Source organism: Hyla sarda, chromosome 11 (assembly GCF_029499605.1).
Source record: "Hyla sarda isolate aHylSar1 chromosome 11, aHylSar1.hap1, whole genome shotgun sequence".
NCBI classification, from domain to species: Eukaryota; Metazoa; Chordata; class Amphibia; order Anura; family Hylidae; genus Hyla; species Hyla sarda.
In genome coordinates, this window is record NC_079199.1 from 8,297,671 (window position 1) to 8,316,490 (window position 18,820).

Below are 18,820 nucleotides of genomic sequence, written 5' to 3' on the forward strand. Positions count from 1 at the left end.
GACAGGTGAATCTCTAGCTCCGTGTTTTCCCAACTAGGGTGCCACCAACTGTTGCAAAACTACAACTCCCAGCATGCCAGAACTAACCTAGACCTAAGTGTTGCGACCCTCCCACCCAAAAAAAAATAAAAAATTCTTAAGCAATAATTGAAGAAAAAATTGGATCGTCCTGGACGCTTGTTTTCGTGTATTTTCTTAGGCAAGATTAGTTTCAAGTTTAACACACTAAACGTGTTTCTGGTCTTGATCAAACCCTTCGTCAGGTTCTGCACTTACCCTGATGAAGGTCTGATCCAAGACTAGAAACATGTTTAATGCATTGGATTGCAGGAAATATTTGCTCTATGTAACTCTGGCATCTTCTTTTTTTCCCTCCATAGCTGGCGGATGCCTTATCAGATACTACTCCTGCCAAATCTAAGAATGTAAGCAACCCAAAAGAAAGTCAACAGCCAGGTGGATCCAACCCCTGGGGTACAAATCCAAGTGCTCCTTCTGCTCCTGGTTTCACACCTTATGGGCAAGGCCAAGGAGGAGGGCCGTACTTTAGTGGCGGATCTCAGCCAGGAGCCCCGTCACAACCGTATCCATCTGGACCCCAGCCAGGAGCCCCGTCGCAACCGTATCCATCTGGACCCCAGCCAGGAGCCCCGTCGCAACCGTATCCATCTGGACCCCAGCCAGGAGCCCCGTCGCAACCGTATCCATCTGGACCCCAGCCAGGAGCCCCGTCACAACCGTATCCATCTGGACCCCAGCCAGGAGCCCCGTCGCAACCGTATCCATCTGGACCCCAGCCAGGAGCCCCGTCACAACAGTATCCATCTGGACCCCAGCCAGGCGCACCGTCACTATACCCATCCGTACCTCAGCCAGGAGCCCCAACACAACCATACCCATCCGCACCTCAGCCAGGAGCACCATCGCAACAATATCCCTCTGGGCCTCAGCCAGGAGCCCCAACACAGCCCTATCCATCTGGGTCTCAGCCTGGAGCACCAAGCGCACCTTCAGGGCCTGCTGGGTCTTACCCAGGAGCTGCACCTGGACAACGGCCTTCTGCCCCAAATGCCCCATATCCTGGAGGACCCACTGGACCCTATCCAGGAGCCCCTGCTGGACAACCAAATGCCCCATTCCCTTCACAACCCACTGGGCCACAACCAGGAGCTCCCACAGGGCCCTATCCTAATGCACCTGGGCAATACCCTTCAGCTCAGTATCCTTCAGGTCCTGCGGGAATGCCAGGACCCTATCCTAACCCTCACGGAGCTCCAAATCAACCATACCCAGGTGCTCCAGGACAAGGTCCTGCACAAGGTGGATCTTATCCAACCCCATATGGTCAGTCAGGTCCTGCAGGTCCTGGCCAGGGTGGGCCTTGGGGTTCCAATCCATGGGCATCACAAGGTGGCCAGTATCCTGCTAACCCGAATCTGCCCTACCCAACCAGTGGTCCATTCCCAACTCCTGGTGCTGCATCATCTGTACCATGGGGTACTGTGCCCCCTGGTCAGTGGGGGCCATCTGCTCCATTTTCTGGGGCTGGTGGATCATACCCTAATCCAGGCTCGTATCCATGAAGTTGTTCTAGTGTCTGCCTCCTGACCCCAGAAACCCACCAAGTGAGTATATATTCTGTAATGTTCCTTTATATTTAAAACCTATACAGTGCGGTCTGTCCATATGGTGGTACAATAGGTGGGAAAAAGAAGATTTTGTTAGTTTTGTAGTATAGATGATGCTCTGACCCTGGACATTGCACAAAGGGAAACCATTACCAAGAAAAAAACACTTATAGGGTGCGTTCACACGCTTTTTGCGGGTTTTCCGCTGTGGAATTTACGCAGCGGAAAATCCGCCGCAAGCCCCATTCTGCAGCGTAAATTCTGCCGCGGACAATCTGCTATGAACAGCCGAGAAGAGCCCGCCCACTTTCAAATACGCAGCGGAAAACCCGCAAAAACAAAGAGCGTGTGAACGCACCCATAAGGAGTATTCCAGAGAAATTTTTCTACATTTAAGAGGGACTCCAAAAGGGAAAAAGTTTTCAAACCCACCGGTACCAGAAAGTTGAACAGATTTGTAAATGACTTCTATATATAAATCTTAATCCTTCCGGTACTTATCAGCTGCTGTATGCTCCACAGGAAGTTGTGTAGTTCTTTCCACTCTGACCAGTGCTCTCTGCTGACACCTCTGTCCATGTCAGGAATGGTCCAGAGTAGGAGAGGTTTGCTATGGGGATTTGCTCCTGCTCTGGACAGTTCCTGACATGGACAGAGGTGTCAGCAGAGAGCACTGTGGTCAGACTGGGAACTACACAACTTCCTGTGGAGCATACAGCACCTGATAAGTACTGGAAGGATTAAGATTTTTTATATAGAAGTAACTTGCAAATTTGTATAACTTTCTGGCATCAGTCGATTTTTTGCAAACAATTTTGTGTCCTCTGGAGTACCCCTGCACCAGGTAGGGAGAACCCCTGTACTCGCCCGTTTCTGTTCCCACACCAGTACTGGTCCCCGCTGTTAGTGCTTCCTGTTCATGGCATCCGCCAATGTGTTGGCGCTAGAACAGGAAGTACTAGCAGCGGGGATCAGGGGCAGGTAAGTACAGATTTCTTATTCCCACCATGACTCTTAAAATGCACACTCATTTCTCTGGAATATCCCTTTAATGTATTAGGCTACGGGCACATGTAGTAGAAATGCTGCAGATTTTCTACAGTGGAAAAGCCAGCAGAGCATTTTCTGCAGTAGCAAATCTGTACCTTCACCACAAGGGGGAGCTGACAGATTCTTATATTAAAAATGAGGTTTGTAACAATTGTTAGAATAGGTCCACACATTGCAGTCACATCACATTTTCTTCCACTAGAAGTGCCCAGGGCAGCTCCTCATCTAAATCTGTGTTTTTCAACCAAGGTGTCTCCAGCTGTTGCAAAACTACAACTTAGTGCATGCCCAGACAGCTGTTGGCTGTCCAGGCATGCCGGGAGTTGTAGTTTTGAAACAGTTGGAGGCACCGTGGTTGGAAAATGCAAATCTAAATAGTATCAGGTATTCATGATAGTTCTAAGACTAATAAAAGCTTTAAGTGACAAACTTGTGTATTCTTCTTATTGTCAGTGTGGTGTTGTCTCAGCGGCTACCCGGCTCCTCCCTCTGTTCTAATAGGAAGCTGTGTAGTTTTCTCAGGGAACTGACAGGAGTGCTGTAGGAGGAAAGTAGGCAGGGTAGGAGGAATGTGATGAAGATCTGATAGAAATAAATGCTTTCTGGGATTTGTAGTGCTGCACAACTGCTCTACCAGGACTAAGACCACCCGCCTCTCGCTCAGAAAATAAATACATTTAAATAGTGCTTTGGTGGCTTCAGAACTGGGGCAAATGAGTAAGGAATGCTACTTGCTTCTGCAGAATAAAAAAAATTATATAATATATAATCATAAATTATATATACATATTGTGTTTTTTTTTTTTTTTGTTTTTTTTTTTTTTTTTTTTCATTTTATAGAATTATTATTTTTTTGGATAAATTTCATAATACTCCTTTTAAATATCTGGTGCTGTCAAGTGAACTGTATATAGATATATGTGAAAATTGCTCATGTAATTTTTATTAAAAAAATGTTTTTTTTCTTCTTAGATTTCCCTTCACTCCGTTATGACCAGGGTGCGAATGCCGATCACCAAATGATCTACAACGGATCCCATCAGATGCCAAGAGTTCCCTCCCCCAAATAATGGAGGATGTGACTCCAGCTCCATCATCTCTGCTACACCGTTCCCTTGTGTGCCAATAGACTGATGCGGACGTTCCTCTGGATACAATATATAGACGACGTCTTTCTTTTTCTATAGATAAAAGTAAAATCTATTTCTATATAAAGATGAATCTGTAGCTTGTGTATGTGGTTTTTATTTTTTATTTTTGTATTTCTGACTTTTTGGGTGTGTAGGGGGGGGGGGGAGATTAATTTTGGCTTTAAATTGCAGGGGTTAATTTCCACTGCAAATTCTAAGTCTCATTAACTAATAGGCTTTCCTGGGCAGATTCCACCAAAAGAATAAATATGCTCATTCTTTCCGTAGTGGAACACTGGCCATTCCGCCACAGATCTTCTATAGTGTGCACTGATCAGCAGAATCCCATTGAGATCAGATGATCAATCTATTGATTTGATTAAATAGGATTCATCTCAGAATTACTCAGTGTGAATGGGGCCCTAAATGTGTGTACCCCCCCTTCTGCCAGCATCTTGTTGGAGATCTCTAGTGCTGGAGGACTCCTGGCTCTATACTGGGTGTTAAGGCCCTTCTTCTTTATTAATTATTAAATTTTTTTTGGAAAGGGTCAAAGCTGGCTGACCCCTGGCTAATTTAGGTAGTATTGCCCCTTTTTAAATTTTGGTCACGTGGTTTTCCTATTCAAATACGGTTTGCTGGGATCGGCTAGAAGCAAACATTCACCTTCCCTACAGCGCCCCCGCAGGGAAAATGAGGAATTGCAGGGTCCAGTTGAAATGAAAGGCCTTCTTTTTTTTTTTTTTTTTTTTTTTTTCCCCACTTCATAATTAAAATAATAAAATTACTAAAAAAGGGGATTAAAAACTCTGCATGGGACCCCCAAGTATTTATACACAAACTAGTCTCATCATGATGTGTTCTCCGAACGGTGGACCTCCAGCTGTTGCAAAAACTGCAACTCCCAGCAAGCCCGGACAGCCGATGGCTGTCCGGGCATGCTGGGAGTTGTAGTTTTGAAACAGCAGGAAGTCCATTTTGGAGACCACAGATTTATAGCCTTGCTCTTCTCCATGGGTTGTATCTAGTGTTGCAGCATTTACTTGATTGCGCTGTGATACCAGGCTCGGCCACATGGACTAAAGTGGCGCTATAAATGTGTTCTTTTTTTTTTTTTTTTTTTTCTAGTCCTGGATAACATTTATGCTTGGTTACAATGCATGGTAATATTATAAATGTAAAAAAATAAATAAATAAATGAGAAAAATAATTATTTTTATTACATTTTGTTTATAATTTTACCAGGCATTGCAACCAACATATCATAATTTTTATTTTTATGTACTATAGCTTTCACCAAAGATCTCTGTGGGTTACGGGCAGGTGCGCGTCTATCACAGACGACTATTTATTGTGTGCTGTTGAAGAGGTTTACACATATATACAAGAGGTATCATTGCGGCGATACTAGCCTGGGTGATTTACTGCTTGTTAATATATTTCTGAATTATATAAATTTTTTAATTTTTTTTTTCTTCAGCATTTATGTTTGCACTGTGTGTTTTTTTTTTTTTTTTTTTTAATAGCAATTCAATAAAGAGAAATGCACTTGTGCCGTAGGTGGCACGAGGATACAGGCGAATTTTTATATATGTAGAAATAAAGGAATGATGATCTGACATTTTAGCTGTGGTCATTTTCGTGGAATTTAAATGGGCACTCTAATTAAAACTAATTTTTATTATTGCACTCCTTTATGGTAAATAAATCTTTCTAATGTACTTTGTTTAAAAAAAATAAAAATAAAAAGCCGCCACTTGGTGCGTCCGCCCCCCCCATCCCCATCTTTTTCACCGACTTTGGACTCCTGCTGTCCTGGCAGAAGTCCAAAATCAGGAAATGCTGGGGAGGGGGGGGGGGGTGCAGCCTTAGCCAATTATAGCTCATCTCACAATGAACTGCTCTGGGCTGTGTGTAGCAGAATGAGGGAGGAAGTTCTCCCCTGTATGGCTTCAGATGATGTCACGCCTGCTGGGAACTCCCCTTCCCAGTCTGTGAATCTGACTGGGACTGAGCAGAAAATACAGAGAAATATCAAGGTAGAAAACTAAAAAATAATAAAAATAAAGGCAGGGGGAGGATTATAAAATGTAAAAAGCTCATGAGGTACTCTTTAAAGGGGTACTCCGGCCCTAAGACATCTTATCCTCCTATCCAAAGGATGGGGAATAAGATGTCCGATTGGTGGGGTCCCGCCTCTGGAGACCCCCGCAACCTCTCATGCAGCCCCCACATGTGTGAGCTGCATGCATCACTGGAGGCTCAGAGTCTGAAGCCTCACGAAGTCCGGAGTATTGTGACATCAAGCCCCACCCCCTCAATGCAAGTCTAGGGGAGGGGGCGTGACTTGCATAGACTGACTTTGAGGGGGGGGGCCATGATGTCACACGGGGGCGGTGTCGTGATGTCACAATACTCCGACCCCGTGGTCGTGAGGCTTCAGCGCTGCGTACAGCTCACACAGGTGGGGGCTGCATGAGATATTGCGGGGGTCCCCAGAGGTGGGACCCCCGCAATCGGGCATCTTATTCCCTATCCTTTGGATAGGGGATAAGATGTCTTATGGCCGGAGTACCTCTTTTTAAAGCCATTGGAAATACATGACTGCATTCTTCTCAGAAACAGCGCCACCCTTGTGCTTTAGGTTGTGTCTGATATTGCAGCTGGGGAATTATCAAATAAATAGAGCTGGTCTCCAATACAGTACACAACCCAAAGACAAGTCCTGCATAACACATTAGCCTTAAATATTTGTTCACACTTTGTTTTTTGGCGAAGATCATGTAAAAAAGTGTGAACACAGCCTGAAAACTTTAAAATGCTCATAAAACACCTCAGTTGTGATTTATAGGTCAAATCACTTTTCCCCTCACAGCAATATTTCTATAAAAAAAACTTTTTTTTTTTTTTTTAAATAAGAAAACTTATCAAAACTGCACATAAGGTGAACAGAAACCAATCCACTTGGCCATTTAGGCTTCTGATTTCTAGCAAGGTGAGAAGTTTGCTTTCATTAGGTGAATTGCAGTGATGAGACTCCACACCCTCTCTCAGCAAAAGCCAGAAGAATTATGGGAAATGTAAGCAGCGTGAGGAAATCATTTCTGGTCTGAATTAGAAATCAGTATGGGTGAAAAACCCCATGCCTGCCACATCAGCTAAAACAGGTAAGCACAAGGCATACACAAGAACCTTTTACATTATTTTCTAATATTTCCAGAGTACTTCTTTAAACTGGTCAGATGTATTAGAATATTGTTCACTAAACTTGTTTGTTTTTCGGTTTGGTGGCACCACCTGACCATCTCATATGTATGGGGATCTTCTGGTTGGGGGCCCCATTACTAGGGGTGTGAATCGCCAAGAATTTGGCGATTCGATTCGAATCGCGATACCAGTGTGGCGATTCGATATATCCTGATATATCGCGATACCGTCTAGGTGACGATACATCCCGATTCTGTTTAAAAAACAATGTCTTTTACGCTTTTATTAAAACTTTATATATATATATATATATTTTTTTTTTTTGTACACTTTATTAGTCTTTTAGGAATCATTAGATTCCTCAGACAGATGAATAGATTCTATTGAACTCCATTTATCTGCGATCCATTGATAGAGCCTGGTCCAGCCAGGCTCTATGAATGACAGCGCCACGGAGAGCATACACATCTCCCTTTAGACGCTGCTGTCAACTTTGACAGCGGCGATCTAAAGGGTTAATAGCCAGCCGCGGTGATCGCCGCATGCTGGCTATTAGCGGCGGCCCCCGGCTACTGAGAACAGCTGGGGGCTGCAGAGTATGGAGCGGGCACGAGTCGGGAGCCCGCTCCATACACACTGCAGAGCACCGCATGCTGGATATTAGCGGCGGTGATGCATCAGCGGCCCCCGGATACTGAAATCAGCCGGGGGCCGCAGAGTATGGAGCGGGCACGAGTCGGAGCCTGCTCCATACATCCAGAGCGCCGCCGCCGTGTCAGATCCGGCTGACAAATGTGGAACTTGTATCTCCTGATGCCCGGGACATGCTTTCTGTGCATCAGGAGATACAAATTCCACATCACTAAAGCTATTTTTCACTTGCCGATACTGAATCGATTCAAAATATTTTTGAATCGATTCAGTATCGGCAAGTGAAAAATCGCGATAATCGCGGGAATCGATTTTTTTTTTCTTACATCCCTACCCATTACAAATAAAACTTAGGGCCCTTTTTTTTTTAAAGTGTCTTCTTGACACATCTACACTGCTAGCGCCATTTTTTTTATGACGTCTAGTAGGATCCGACTGTGTCCAGCGTGCCGCAGATACAAAACAATCATTTTCATTGTTCTGCTATGACTGGGTAGAACAATAGATGTATTTTTGTACATTTTTTATTTTTTTATTCTATTTCTTTGCTAACATCGTATGACCTATGGAATCCACAAACCTGCATGGGCTTCCTCTACCCTTTACAATGAGAACAAGACCAGCTGTGTCCACTAGAGGGCGCTCATGTAGTAGATAGTTTAGAGCTGGGTACAGTGGTCCCTCAAGTTACAATATTAATAGGTTCCAGAACAACCTTTGTATGTTGAGACCAGAACTCTATGGAAACCTGGTAATTGGTTCTGAAGCCACCAAAATGTCATCAAAAATAGGAAAAAGTGAGGATTAAAGAAAAATAAGTAAATAACTAATATAGATAAAGCAAATCCTTACATATAAAAGTAATAAAGATCTGCTGGGAGCTGTAATCACTGTCTATGTCAGTGTTTCCCAACCAGGGTGCCTCCAGCTGTTGCAAAACTACAACTCCCAGCCTTTGGCTGTCCGGGCATGCTGGGAGTTGTAGTTTTGCAACAGCTGGAGGCACCCTGCTTGGGAAACACCGACATAGACAATGATTACAGCTCCCAGCAGATCTTTCTCTCTTTTATATGTAAGGATTTCCTTTATCTATATTAGTTATCTACTTATTTTTCTCTAATTCTCACTTTTTCCTATTTTTGGATGACATTTTGGTGGCTTCAGAACCAATTACCAGGTTTCCATAGAGTTCTGGTCTCAACATACAATGGTCGTCCTGGAACCAATTAATATTGTAACTTGAGGGACCACTGTATGTCATTTTTGCATTTATGTATTAATAACATTTGATATGTTTTGATATATTTTGATCTACATACGCTTTTTTTCTTGGTGTATCATTTTGACGATGGCGTAGGCCATAGGGTTATGTCCATCAAGGACGGTGTCGGTAAGGTCTGCAAATGATCAAATATTCAAGCACCTAGCGACAATCTGTGGAATGCGATAGGGGCGTCAATGGTATAAATGCCAGATAGAAAACAATTTTTTTCAGCCACATGAAACCACAAAAATCGGATGTGCGTGTATTTCTACCGGCGGCGCTCCTACTCGATACTGAATAAATGGAGATGATTTGAATATTTTGTTTCCATTTATTTTTTATTTTTTTTTTATCATTTGCATCAGAAGTTGTCTGACTATATTATACAATACAATAGATCCATTTTCTTCACCCCCCCCCCACACACATATGATCTAGTTACACGCTTAAAGGGGTATTCCAGGCAAAAACTTTTTTTTTATATATATATATATCAACTGGCTCCGGAAAGTTAAACAGATTTGTAAATTACTTCTATTAAAAAATCTTAATCCTTCCAATAGTTATTAGCTTCTGAAGTTTTCTGTCTAACTGCTCAATGATGATGTCACGTCCCGGGAGCTGTGCATGATGGGAGAATATCCCCATAGGAGCTGGACAGCTCCCGGGACGTGAGTCATCAGAAAGCAGTTAGACAGAAAACAGCAACTCAACTTCAGAAGCTAATAACTATTGGAAGGATTAAGATTTTTTAATAGAAGTAATTTACAAATCTGTTTAACTTTCCGGAGCCAGTTGATATATATATAAAAAAGTTTTTGCCTGGAATACCCCTTTAAGGGAAGCCTAAGAAGATCCAGCGTGCTGCATCCATTTATGTGCAGGCCCTAAGGCTTGGGAATGGTCACCCATGTCAAAATGTCCCCATTGTCCTCCCATCCGGACTAAATCCATTGTTTCACTTATTATCAGTTTCTAAAGTGCGTAACTTCTATTTGCTCTGCAGGTGCAGGTGGACTATGGTTCCCTGTCATTAGCCATTTGGCGGTTTTCGATAGCCTAAACGTACAGTTCACAGTGGGGCGCAAGGGATGACAGTAAGGGGGTGCACTGACTCTACTGCATTGAGGACAATGGGGACAGCTAGAGATGAGCAAACTTACAGTAAATTCGATTAGTCACGAACTTCTCGGCTCGGCAGTTGATGACTTTTCCTGCGTAAATTAGTTCAGACTTCAGGTGCTCCCGTGGGCTGGAAAAGGTGGATACAGTCCTAGGAGACTCTTTCCTAGGACTGTATCCACCTTTTCCAGCCCACCGGAGCACCTGAAGGCTGAACTAATTTACGCAGGATAAGTCATCAACTGCCGAGCCGAGAAGTTCGTGACGAATCGAATTTACTGTATGTTCGCTCATCTCTAGAGACAGCGCATGTCCAAGCACCTGATTCAGTCGCCGCCTGCTGTGCACCGAATGTCCGTCACTAAATCAGATGCTTGGACATGCGCCGTTACCATTTCATAAATTGCGGGCAAATATAGTCATCTCCTCATACCTCCACTCTTTGAAAAATAAAATCGATGATTTAGAGCAGTGGTCTTCAACCTGCGGACCTCCAGATGTTGCAAAACTACAACTCCCAGCATGCCCGGACAGCCAACGGCTGTCCGGGCATGCTGGGAGTTGTAGTTTTGCAACATCTGGAGGTCCCCAGGTTGAAGACCACTGATTTAGAGCATCTTGCTAGGTGCAGTCCAAGATGGTTTTTATTTGCGTAAAAAAAAATATGGTCATTGCGCACGATTTCTGCGGGTAAATAAAATGTCCAGACTAAATATGTCACTCCAAGGTATAGTTTCCTGTTATTCACTAAATGTCACTAAATCAGATGCTTGGACGTGCGCCGTTCCCATTGACAACAATGCATTTCTGAGCAGTGTGCACAGTGCAGCGGAATCCCATGAAAACAATGGGAGACTGCTACACTGGAATTTTGTAGGGTGAACTTCCCTCTGGCCCATGCACATGACAGAATTCCCGCTATGACCGCGCGGACCTCTGCCGTCCTTATTGACAGCAATGCAGTCCAGGTGGAATTCTGAAGAAAGAATGAACATAATTATCCTTTCATGGAAATTCTGCAGTGGCCGCTGTGTGGAAGGTAAATCTCTGCCCCTAGGATTGCTACTTATACGGGCTAATAAAGGGGATCCCCACAATTATCAACTAGTATTAGCCCTAGCAGAGAGATAAATATGGCGGACACTGTCAGACTTTGGTACTTTGGGCCCAGCTCCATGTCTTCTCTATGTTGTATTGGATCCAGCTCCATGTCTTCTCTATGTTGTATTGGATCCAGCTCCATGTCTTCTCTATGTTGTATTGGGCCCAGCTCCATGTCTTCTCTATGTTGTATTGGATCCAGCTCCATGTCTTCTCTATGTTGTATTGGGCCCAGCTCCATGTCTTCTTTATGTTGTATTGGGCCCAGCTCCATGTCTTCTCTATGTTGTATTGGGCCCAGCTCCATGTCTTCTCTATGTTATATTGGGCCCAGTTCCATGTCTTCTCTATGTTGTATTGGGCCCAGCTCCATGTCTTCTCTATGTTGTATTGGGCCCAGCTCCATGTCTTCTCTATGTTGTATTGGGCCCAGCTCCATGTCTTCTCTATGTTGTATTGGGCCCAGCTCCATGTCTTCTTTATGTTGTATTGGGCCCAGCTTCATGTCTTCTCTATGTTGTATTGGACCCAGCTCCATGTCTTCTTTATGTTGTATTGGGCCCAGCTTCATGTCTTCTCTATGTTGTATTGAGCCCAGCTCCATGTCTTCTCTATGTTGTATTGGGCCCAGCTCCATGTCTTCTCTATGTTGTATTGGGCCCAGCTCCATGTCTTCTCTATGTTGTATTGGGCCCAGCTCCATGTCTTCTTTATGTTATATTGGGCCCAGCTCCATGTCTTCTCTATGTTGTATTGGGCCCAGCTCCATGTCTTCTCTATGTTGTATTGGGCCCAGCTTCATGTCTTCTCTATGTTGTATTGGGCCCAGCTCCATGTCTTCTCTATGTTATATTGGGCCCAGCTCCATGTCTTCTTTATGTTGTATTGGGCCCAGCTCCATGTCTTCTCTATGTTGTATTGGGCCCAGCTCCATGTCTTCTTTATGTTGTATTGGGCCCAGCTCCATGTCTTCTCTATATTGTATTGGGCCCAGCTCCATGTCTTCTCTATGTTATATTGGGCCCAGCTCCATGTCTTCTCTATGTTGTATTGGGCCCAGCTCCATGTCTTCTCTATGTTGTATTGGGCCCAGCTCCATGTCTTCTCTATGTTGTATTGGGCCCAGCTCCATGTCTTCTTTATGTTGTATTGGGCCCAGCTCAATGTCTTCTCTATATTGTATTGGGCCCAGCTCCATGTCTTCTTTATGTTGTATTGGGCCCTGCTCCATGTCTTCTCTATGTTGTATTGGGCCCAGCTCCATGTCTTCTTTATGTTGTATTGGGCCCAGCTCCATGTCTTCTCTATATTGTATTGGGCCCAGCTCCATGTCTTCTTTATGTTGTATTGGGCCCAGCTCCATGTCTTCTCTATGTTGTATTGGGCCCAGCTCCATGTCTTCTTTATGTTATATTGGGCCCAGCTCCATGTCTTCTCTATATTGTATTGGGCCCAGCTCCATGTCTTCTTTATGTTATATTGGGCCCAGCTCCATGTCTTCTTTATGTTATATTGGGCCCAGCTCCATGTCTTCTCTATATTGTATTGGGCCCAGCTCCATGTCTTCTTTATGTTGTATTGGGCCCAGCTCCATGTCTTCTTTATGTTGTATTGGGCCCAGCTCCATGTCTTCTTTATGTTATATTGGGCCCAGCTCCATGTCTTCTTTATGTTGTATTGGGCCCAGCTCCATGTCTTCTTTATGTTGTATTGGGCCCAGCTCCATGTCTTCTTTATGTTATATTGGGCCCAGCTCCATGTCTTCTTTATGTTGTATTGGGCCCAGCTCCATGTCTTCTCTATGTTGTATTGGGCCCAGCTCCATGTCTTCTTTATGTTGTATTGGGCCCAGCTCCATGTCTTCTCTATGTTGTATTGGGCCCAGCTCCATGTCTTCTCTATGTTGTATTGGGCCCAGCTCCTTGTCTTCTCTATGTTGTATTGGGCCCAGCTCCATGTCTTCTCTATGTTGTATTGGGCCCAGCTCCATGTCTTCTTTATGTTGTATTGGGCCCAGCTCCATGTCTTCTTTATGTTGTATTGGGCCCAGCTCCATGTCTTCTCTATGTTGTATTGGGCCCAGCTCCATGTCTTCTCTATGTTGTATTGGGCCCAGCTCCATGTCTTCTTTATGTTGTATTGGGCCCAGCTCCATGTCTTCTTTATGTTGTATTGGGCCCAGCTCCTTGTCTTCTTTATGTTGTATTGGGCCCAGCTCCATGTCTTCTTTGTTATATTGGGCCCAGCTTAGGGTTGCCACCTTTCTTGCAAAAAACATATTGGCCATGCTAATTTGCATAATTAATTTTATATATATATATATATATATATATATATATATATATATGCGTAACATCACAGGATACAAATATGCGGGCTGTATGAGGGCTCATTTTTCGTGCCCCGATCTGTAGTTTTTACCTGTACCATTTTTGTTTTGAGGTGACTTTTTGATCGCTTTTTTTATTTATTTAATTCAAGAGTTGCAGTTAGTTGCTAACTACAACTCCCAGCATGCCCTGATACAGCCTGTGGCTCAGTAGCTGCCCTAAACGAAAACTACAACTCCCAACATGTTGGACTATATAGTAGTATATAGTACAGGTCAGTGTTTCCCAACAAGGGGTGCCTCCAGCTGTTGCAAAATACAACTCCCAGCATGCCCGGACAGCCAACGGCTGTCCGGGCATGCTGGGAGTTGTAGTTTTGCAACAGCTGGAGGCGCTCTGGTTGGGAAACACTGGTGTACGTTATGGTGCAACATTCCGGGAATTGGAAGATTGGTTGGATAAATACTTGCCATTGCATTGCAGATGGTAACCCTAGCCCAGCTCCATGTATCTAAGCTCACTGTATCTAAGCTCATCTACAGGATAAGTCGATACTCTGTGAACAATAGATAAAAGACTTTCTGCAGAACATGGACGTCTACAGTATAAGAGCCGTCCTGCTCGCTCTCCCTGCAGCATTTAGATAATTGTTTAGTTCTTGTAAATCATTGATGGCCGCTCATCTGTAGCCGCTCATCTCCTTTTACTTCCTCTGTATCCTGGGGCTTTATTCACACAAGGCTAGAATTCACCTGTATTAAAGGATCCGGTATGGACGCCACAATGGATGTGTGCAGTGATGTGTGCCGCCTAATGGTCTGCATATCCACTGCCATAAGGCACTGTTTCCCAACCAGGGTGCCTCCAGCTGTTGCAAAACTACAACTCCCACTGGGAGTTATTGTTTGAGCTACAGCTGGAGGCACACTGATTGGGAAGCACTGACGTAAGGAATTGCTGGGTAATTTACACAAAAATACAAACATTTATTCAGTCCGAGGCAGTGTATCTAAACCTATCATTTGTGATGCTGAAAAGCAGAGGTGTATATCTCAGCCTTTCATGTGAGATACTATCTGCCAACCCCATGTCTCCAAGGCTATCATGTGTGAGGAGCCTGTGTATCTAGGCCTATCTCGGGAGATACTGTCAGATGAGTCGGTGTAGCTAAAACGCTTATGCGAGCCAGTTTAAAGGGTACCTTTCATCAAAAAAACTTTTGATATATTATAGATTAATGTATGCAGAATAACTTTCCAATTGCATGTTATTAAAAAAATATGCTTCTTTCTATTTAATTTTCCACTTTGAAAAAATGACCACTAGAGGTCTCCCTACCAGTCCTGTCCACAAGCCCTTTTTATAGATTTCAGACTCATGCTGGAGTCCTAAATCTCAGACTGCAGCCGGGACACAGACAAGCTCAGCTGGCAGCTCTGAATCTTCTCTCTGTTTACAACTGCACGTGCAGAGAGAAGAAAGATAGTAAAATGAATGAGGGCATGCAGTAAGGCAGAGCCAGGAGTATGCTCTGCTGTGCCATGAGCACATTGCTGGCTTCTGTATGTCTGAATGACAGGTAGGGAGCAGTGCTGAGCTTGTCTGTGTCCTGGCTGCAGTCTGAGATTTAGGACTCCAGCATGAGTCAGAAATCTATAAAAAGGACTTGTGGCAAGGACTGGTAGGGAGACCTCTAGTAGTCATTTTTTCAAAGTGGAAAATTAAAAAGAAAGAAGCATGTTGTATGCAGAATAACTTTCCAATTGCATGTTATTAAAAAATATGCTTCTTTCTATTTAATTTTTCACTTTGAAAAAAATGACCACTAGAGGTCTCCCTACCAGTATGCAAAGCCCATGAGTCATCCGCAAGTAACATCAAGAAACACGTCTGACCCATACACCTCAATACTAATAATAACCAGCAGCGGCTACACATGGAACGTGCAAAATGCTGATAGGGAAGAAGCTGCCATGTCACTATTGGCCACAATCTATTAAATACATATACAGTGAATCTGTAAGGGTCTGGTGTGAGGTCTGTATGTAGGGGGTCTGGTGTGAGGTTTGTATGTAGGGGGTCTTGGTGTGAGGTCTGTATGTAGAGCGTCTGGTCTGAGGTCTGTATCTAGGGGTCTGGTGTGAGGTCTGTATGTAGGGATCTTTGTGTGAGGTCTGTATGTAGGGGGTCTGGTGTGAGGTCTGTATCTAGGGGTCTGGTGTGAGGTCTGTATGTAGGGGGTCTGGTGTGAGGTCTGTATGTAGGGGGTCTGGTGTGAGGTCTGTATCTAGGGGTCTGGTGTGAGGTCTGTATGTAGGGATCTTGGTGTGAGGTCTGTATGTAGGGGTCTGGTGTGAGGTCTGTATGTAGGGATCTTGGTGTGAGGTCTGTATGTAGGGGGTCTGGTGTGAGGTCTGTATGTAGGGGGTCTGCTGGTGTGAGGTCTTGTATGTAGGGGGTCTGGTGTGAGGTCTTGTATGTAGGGGGTCTGGTGTGAGGTCTGTATGTAGGGGGTCTGCTGGTGTGAGGTCTGTATGTAGGGGGTCTGGTGTGAGGTCTGTATGTAGGGGTCTGGTCTGAGGTCTGTATGTAGGGTGTCTGGTGTGAGGTTTGTATGTAGGGGGTCTGGTCTGAGGTCTTGTATGTAGGGGTCTAATCTGTATGTAGGGGGTCTGGTCTGAGGTCTGTATGAAGGGGTCTGGTGTGAGGTTTGTATGTAGGGGGTCTGGTCTGAGGTCTGTATGAAGGGGTCTGGTGTGAGGTTTGTATGTAGGGGGTCTGGTCTGAGGTCTTGTATGTAGGGGTCTGGTCTGAGGTCTGTATGTAGGGGGTCTGGTGTGAGGTCTGTATGTAGGGGTCTGGTCTGAGGTCTGTATGTAGGGGTCTGGTCTGAGGTTTGTATGTAGGGGGTCTTGTATGTAGGGGGTCTGGTCTGAGGTCTTGTATGTAGGGGTCTGGTGTGAGGTTTGTATGTAGGGGGTCTGGTGTGAGGTCTGTATGTAGGGGGTCTGGTATGAGGTCTGTATGTAGGGGTCTGGTCTGAGGTCTGTATGTAGGGGGTCTGGTCTGAGGTCTTGTATGTAGGGGTCTGGTCTGAGGTCTGTATGTAGGGGGTCTGGTGTGAGGTCTGTATGTAGGGGTCTGGTGTGAGGTTTGTATGTAGGGGTCTGGTGTGAGGTCTGTATGTAGGGGGTCTGGTGTGAGGTCTGTATGTAGGGGGTCTGGTGTGAGGTCTGTATGTAGGGGGTCTGGTGTGAGGTCTGTATGTAGGGGTCTTGGTGTGAGGTCTGTATGTAGGGGGTCTGGGCTGAGGTCTGTATGTAGGGGTCTGGTGTGAGGTCTGTATGTAGGGGTCTGGTGTGAGGTCTGTATGTAGGGGGTCTGGTGTGAGGTCTGTATGTAGGGGTCTGGTGTGAGGTCTGTATGTAGGGGGTCTGGTGTGAGGTCTGTATGTAGGGGTCTGGTGTGAGGTCTGTATGTAGGGGGTCTGGTGTGAGGTCTGTATGTAGGGGGTCTGGTGTGAGGTCTGTATGTAGGGGTCTTGGTGTGAGGTCTGTATGTAGGGGGTCTGGGCTGAGGTCTGTATGTAGGGGTCTGGTGTGAGGTCTGTATGTAGGGGTCTGGTCTGAGGTCTGTATGTAGGGGGTCTGGTCTGAGGTCTGTATGTAGGGGGTCTGGTCTGAGGTCTGTATGTAGGGGTCTAATCTGTATGTAGGGGGGCTGGTCTGAGGTCTGTATGTAGGGGGTCTGGTGTGAGGTCTGTATGTAGGGGGTCTGGTGTGAAGTCTGTATGTAGGGGTCTTGGTGTGAGGTCTGTATGTAGAGGTCTGGTGTGAGGTCTGTATGTAGGGGGTCTGGGCTGAGGTCTGTATGTAGGGGTCTGGTGTGAGGTCTGTATGTAGGGGTCTGGTGTGAGGTCTGTATGTAGGGGGTCTGGTCTGAGGTCTGTATGTAGGGGGTCTGGTCTGAGGTCTGTATGTAGGGGGTCTGGTCTGAGGTCTGTATGTAGGGGTCTAATCTGTATGTAGGGGGGCTGGTCTGAGGTCTGTATGTAGGGGTCTTGGTGTGAGGTCTGTATGTAGGGGGTCTATCCTGAGGTCTGTATGTAGGGGGTCTGGTGTGAGGTCTGTATGTAGGGGTCTTGGTCTGAGGTCTGTATGTAGGGGGTCTGGTGTGAGGTCTGTATGTAGGAGGTCTGGTGTGAGATCTGTATGTAGGGGGTCTGGTGTGAGGTCTGTATGTAGGGGTCTTGGTCTGAGGTCTGTATGTAGGGGTCTTGGTCTGAGGTCTGTATGTAGGGGTCTGGTGTGAGGTCTGTATGTAGGGGGTCTGGTGTGAGGTCTGTATGTAGGGGGTCTGGTGTGAGGTCTGTATGTAGGGGGTCTGGTGTGAGGTCTGTATGTAGGGGTCTGGTGTGAGGTCTGTATGTAGGGGGTCTGGTGTGAGGTCTGTATGTAGGGGGTCTGGTGTGAAGTCTGTATGTAGGGGTCTGGTGTGAAGTCTGTATGTAGGGGGTCTGGTGTGAGGTCTGTATGTAGGGGGTCTGGTGTGAGGTCTGTATGTAGGGGGTCTGGTGTGAGGTCTGTATGTAGGGGGTCTGGTGTGAAGTCTGTATGTAGGGGGTCTGGTGTGAGGTCTGTATGTAGGGGGTCTGGTGTGAGGTCTGTATGTAGGGGGTCTGGTGTGAGGTCTGTATGTAGGGGGTCTGGTGTGAGGTCTGTATGTAGGGGGTCTGGTGTGAGGTCTGTATGTAGGGGGTCTGGTGTGAGGTCTGTATGTAGGGGTCTGGTGTGAGGTCTGTATGTAGGGGGTCTGGTCTGAGGTCTGTATGTAGGGGTCTAGTCTGTATGTAGGGGGTCTGGTGTGAGGTCTGTATGTAGGGGGTCTGGTGTGAGGTCTGTATGTAGGGGTCTGGTGTGAGGTCTGTATGTAGGGGTCTGGTGTGAGGTCTGTATGTAGGGGTCTAATCTGTATGTAGGGGTCTAATCTGTATGTAGGGGGTCTAATCTGTATGTAGGGGGTCTAATCTGTATGTAGGGGGTCTAATCTGTATGTAGGGGTCTGATCTGTATGTAGGGGTCTGATCTGTATGTAGGGGGTCTATATTAGGGTGTAACACTCGGGGGATTAACTATATAAAGTTTGAGGGCATGTTGGTGCATAAAGTAATACATTTCTCCCAAGCTGCTATAGTCAGTTATTACCTATGACCCCTATATACATCACTGCCCTCACACACTATAACGTATTTATAATAAAATGTTTATTAATAACAGACACTGTTTCCATAGCAACCAATCACTGCACAACTTTCACTATCCAAAAGCACTATGCTAC

General features: G+C 45.3%; 1 protein-coding gene across 1 annotated transcript; it reads left to right on the forward strand.

Annotated features, from left to right (window-relative positions):
- Positions 1-280: 280 nt before the first annotated feature.
- Positions 281-4,905, forward strand: MAPK1IP1L (mitogen-activated protein kinase 1 interacting protein 1 like). The gene is made up of 3 exons (XM_056546768.1): positions 281-286; positions 381-1,625; positions 3,651-4,905. The coding sequence occupies exons 1-2, from the start codon at positions 281-283 to the stop codon at positions 1,581-1,583; spliced, it is 1,209 nt and encodes a 402-aa protein (XP_056402743.1). The 3' UTR covers positions 1,584-1,625; positions 3,651-4,905.
- Positions 4,906-18,820: the final 13,915 nt, after the last annotated feature.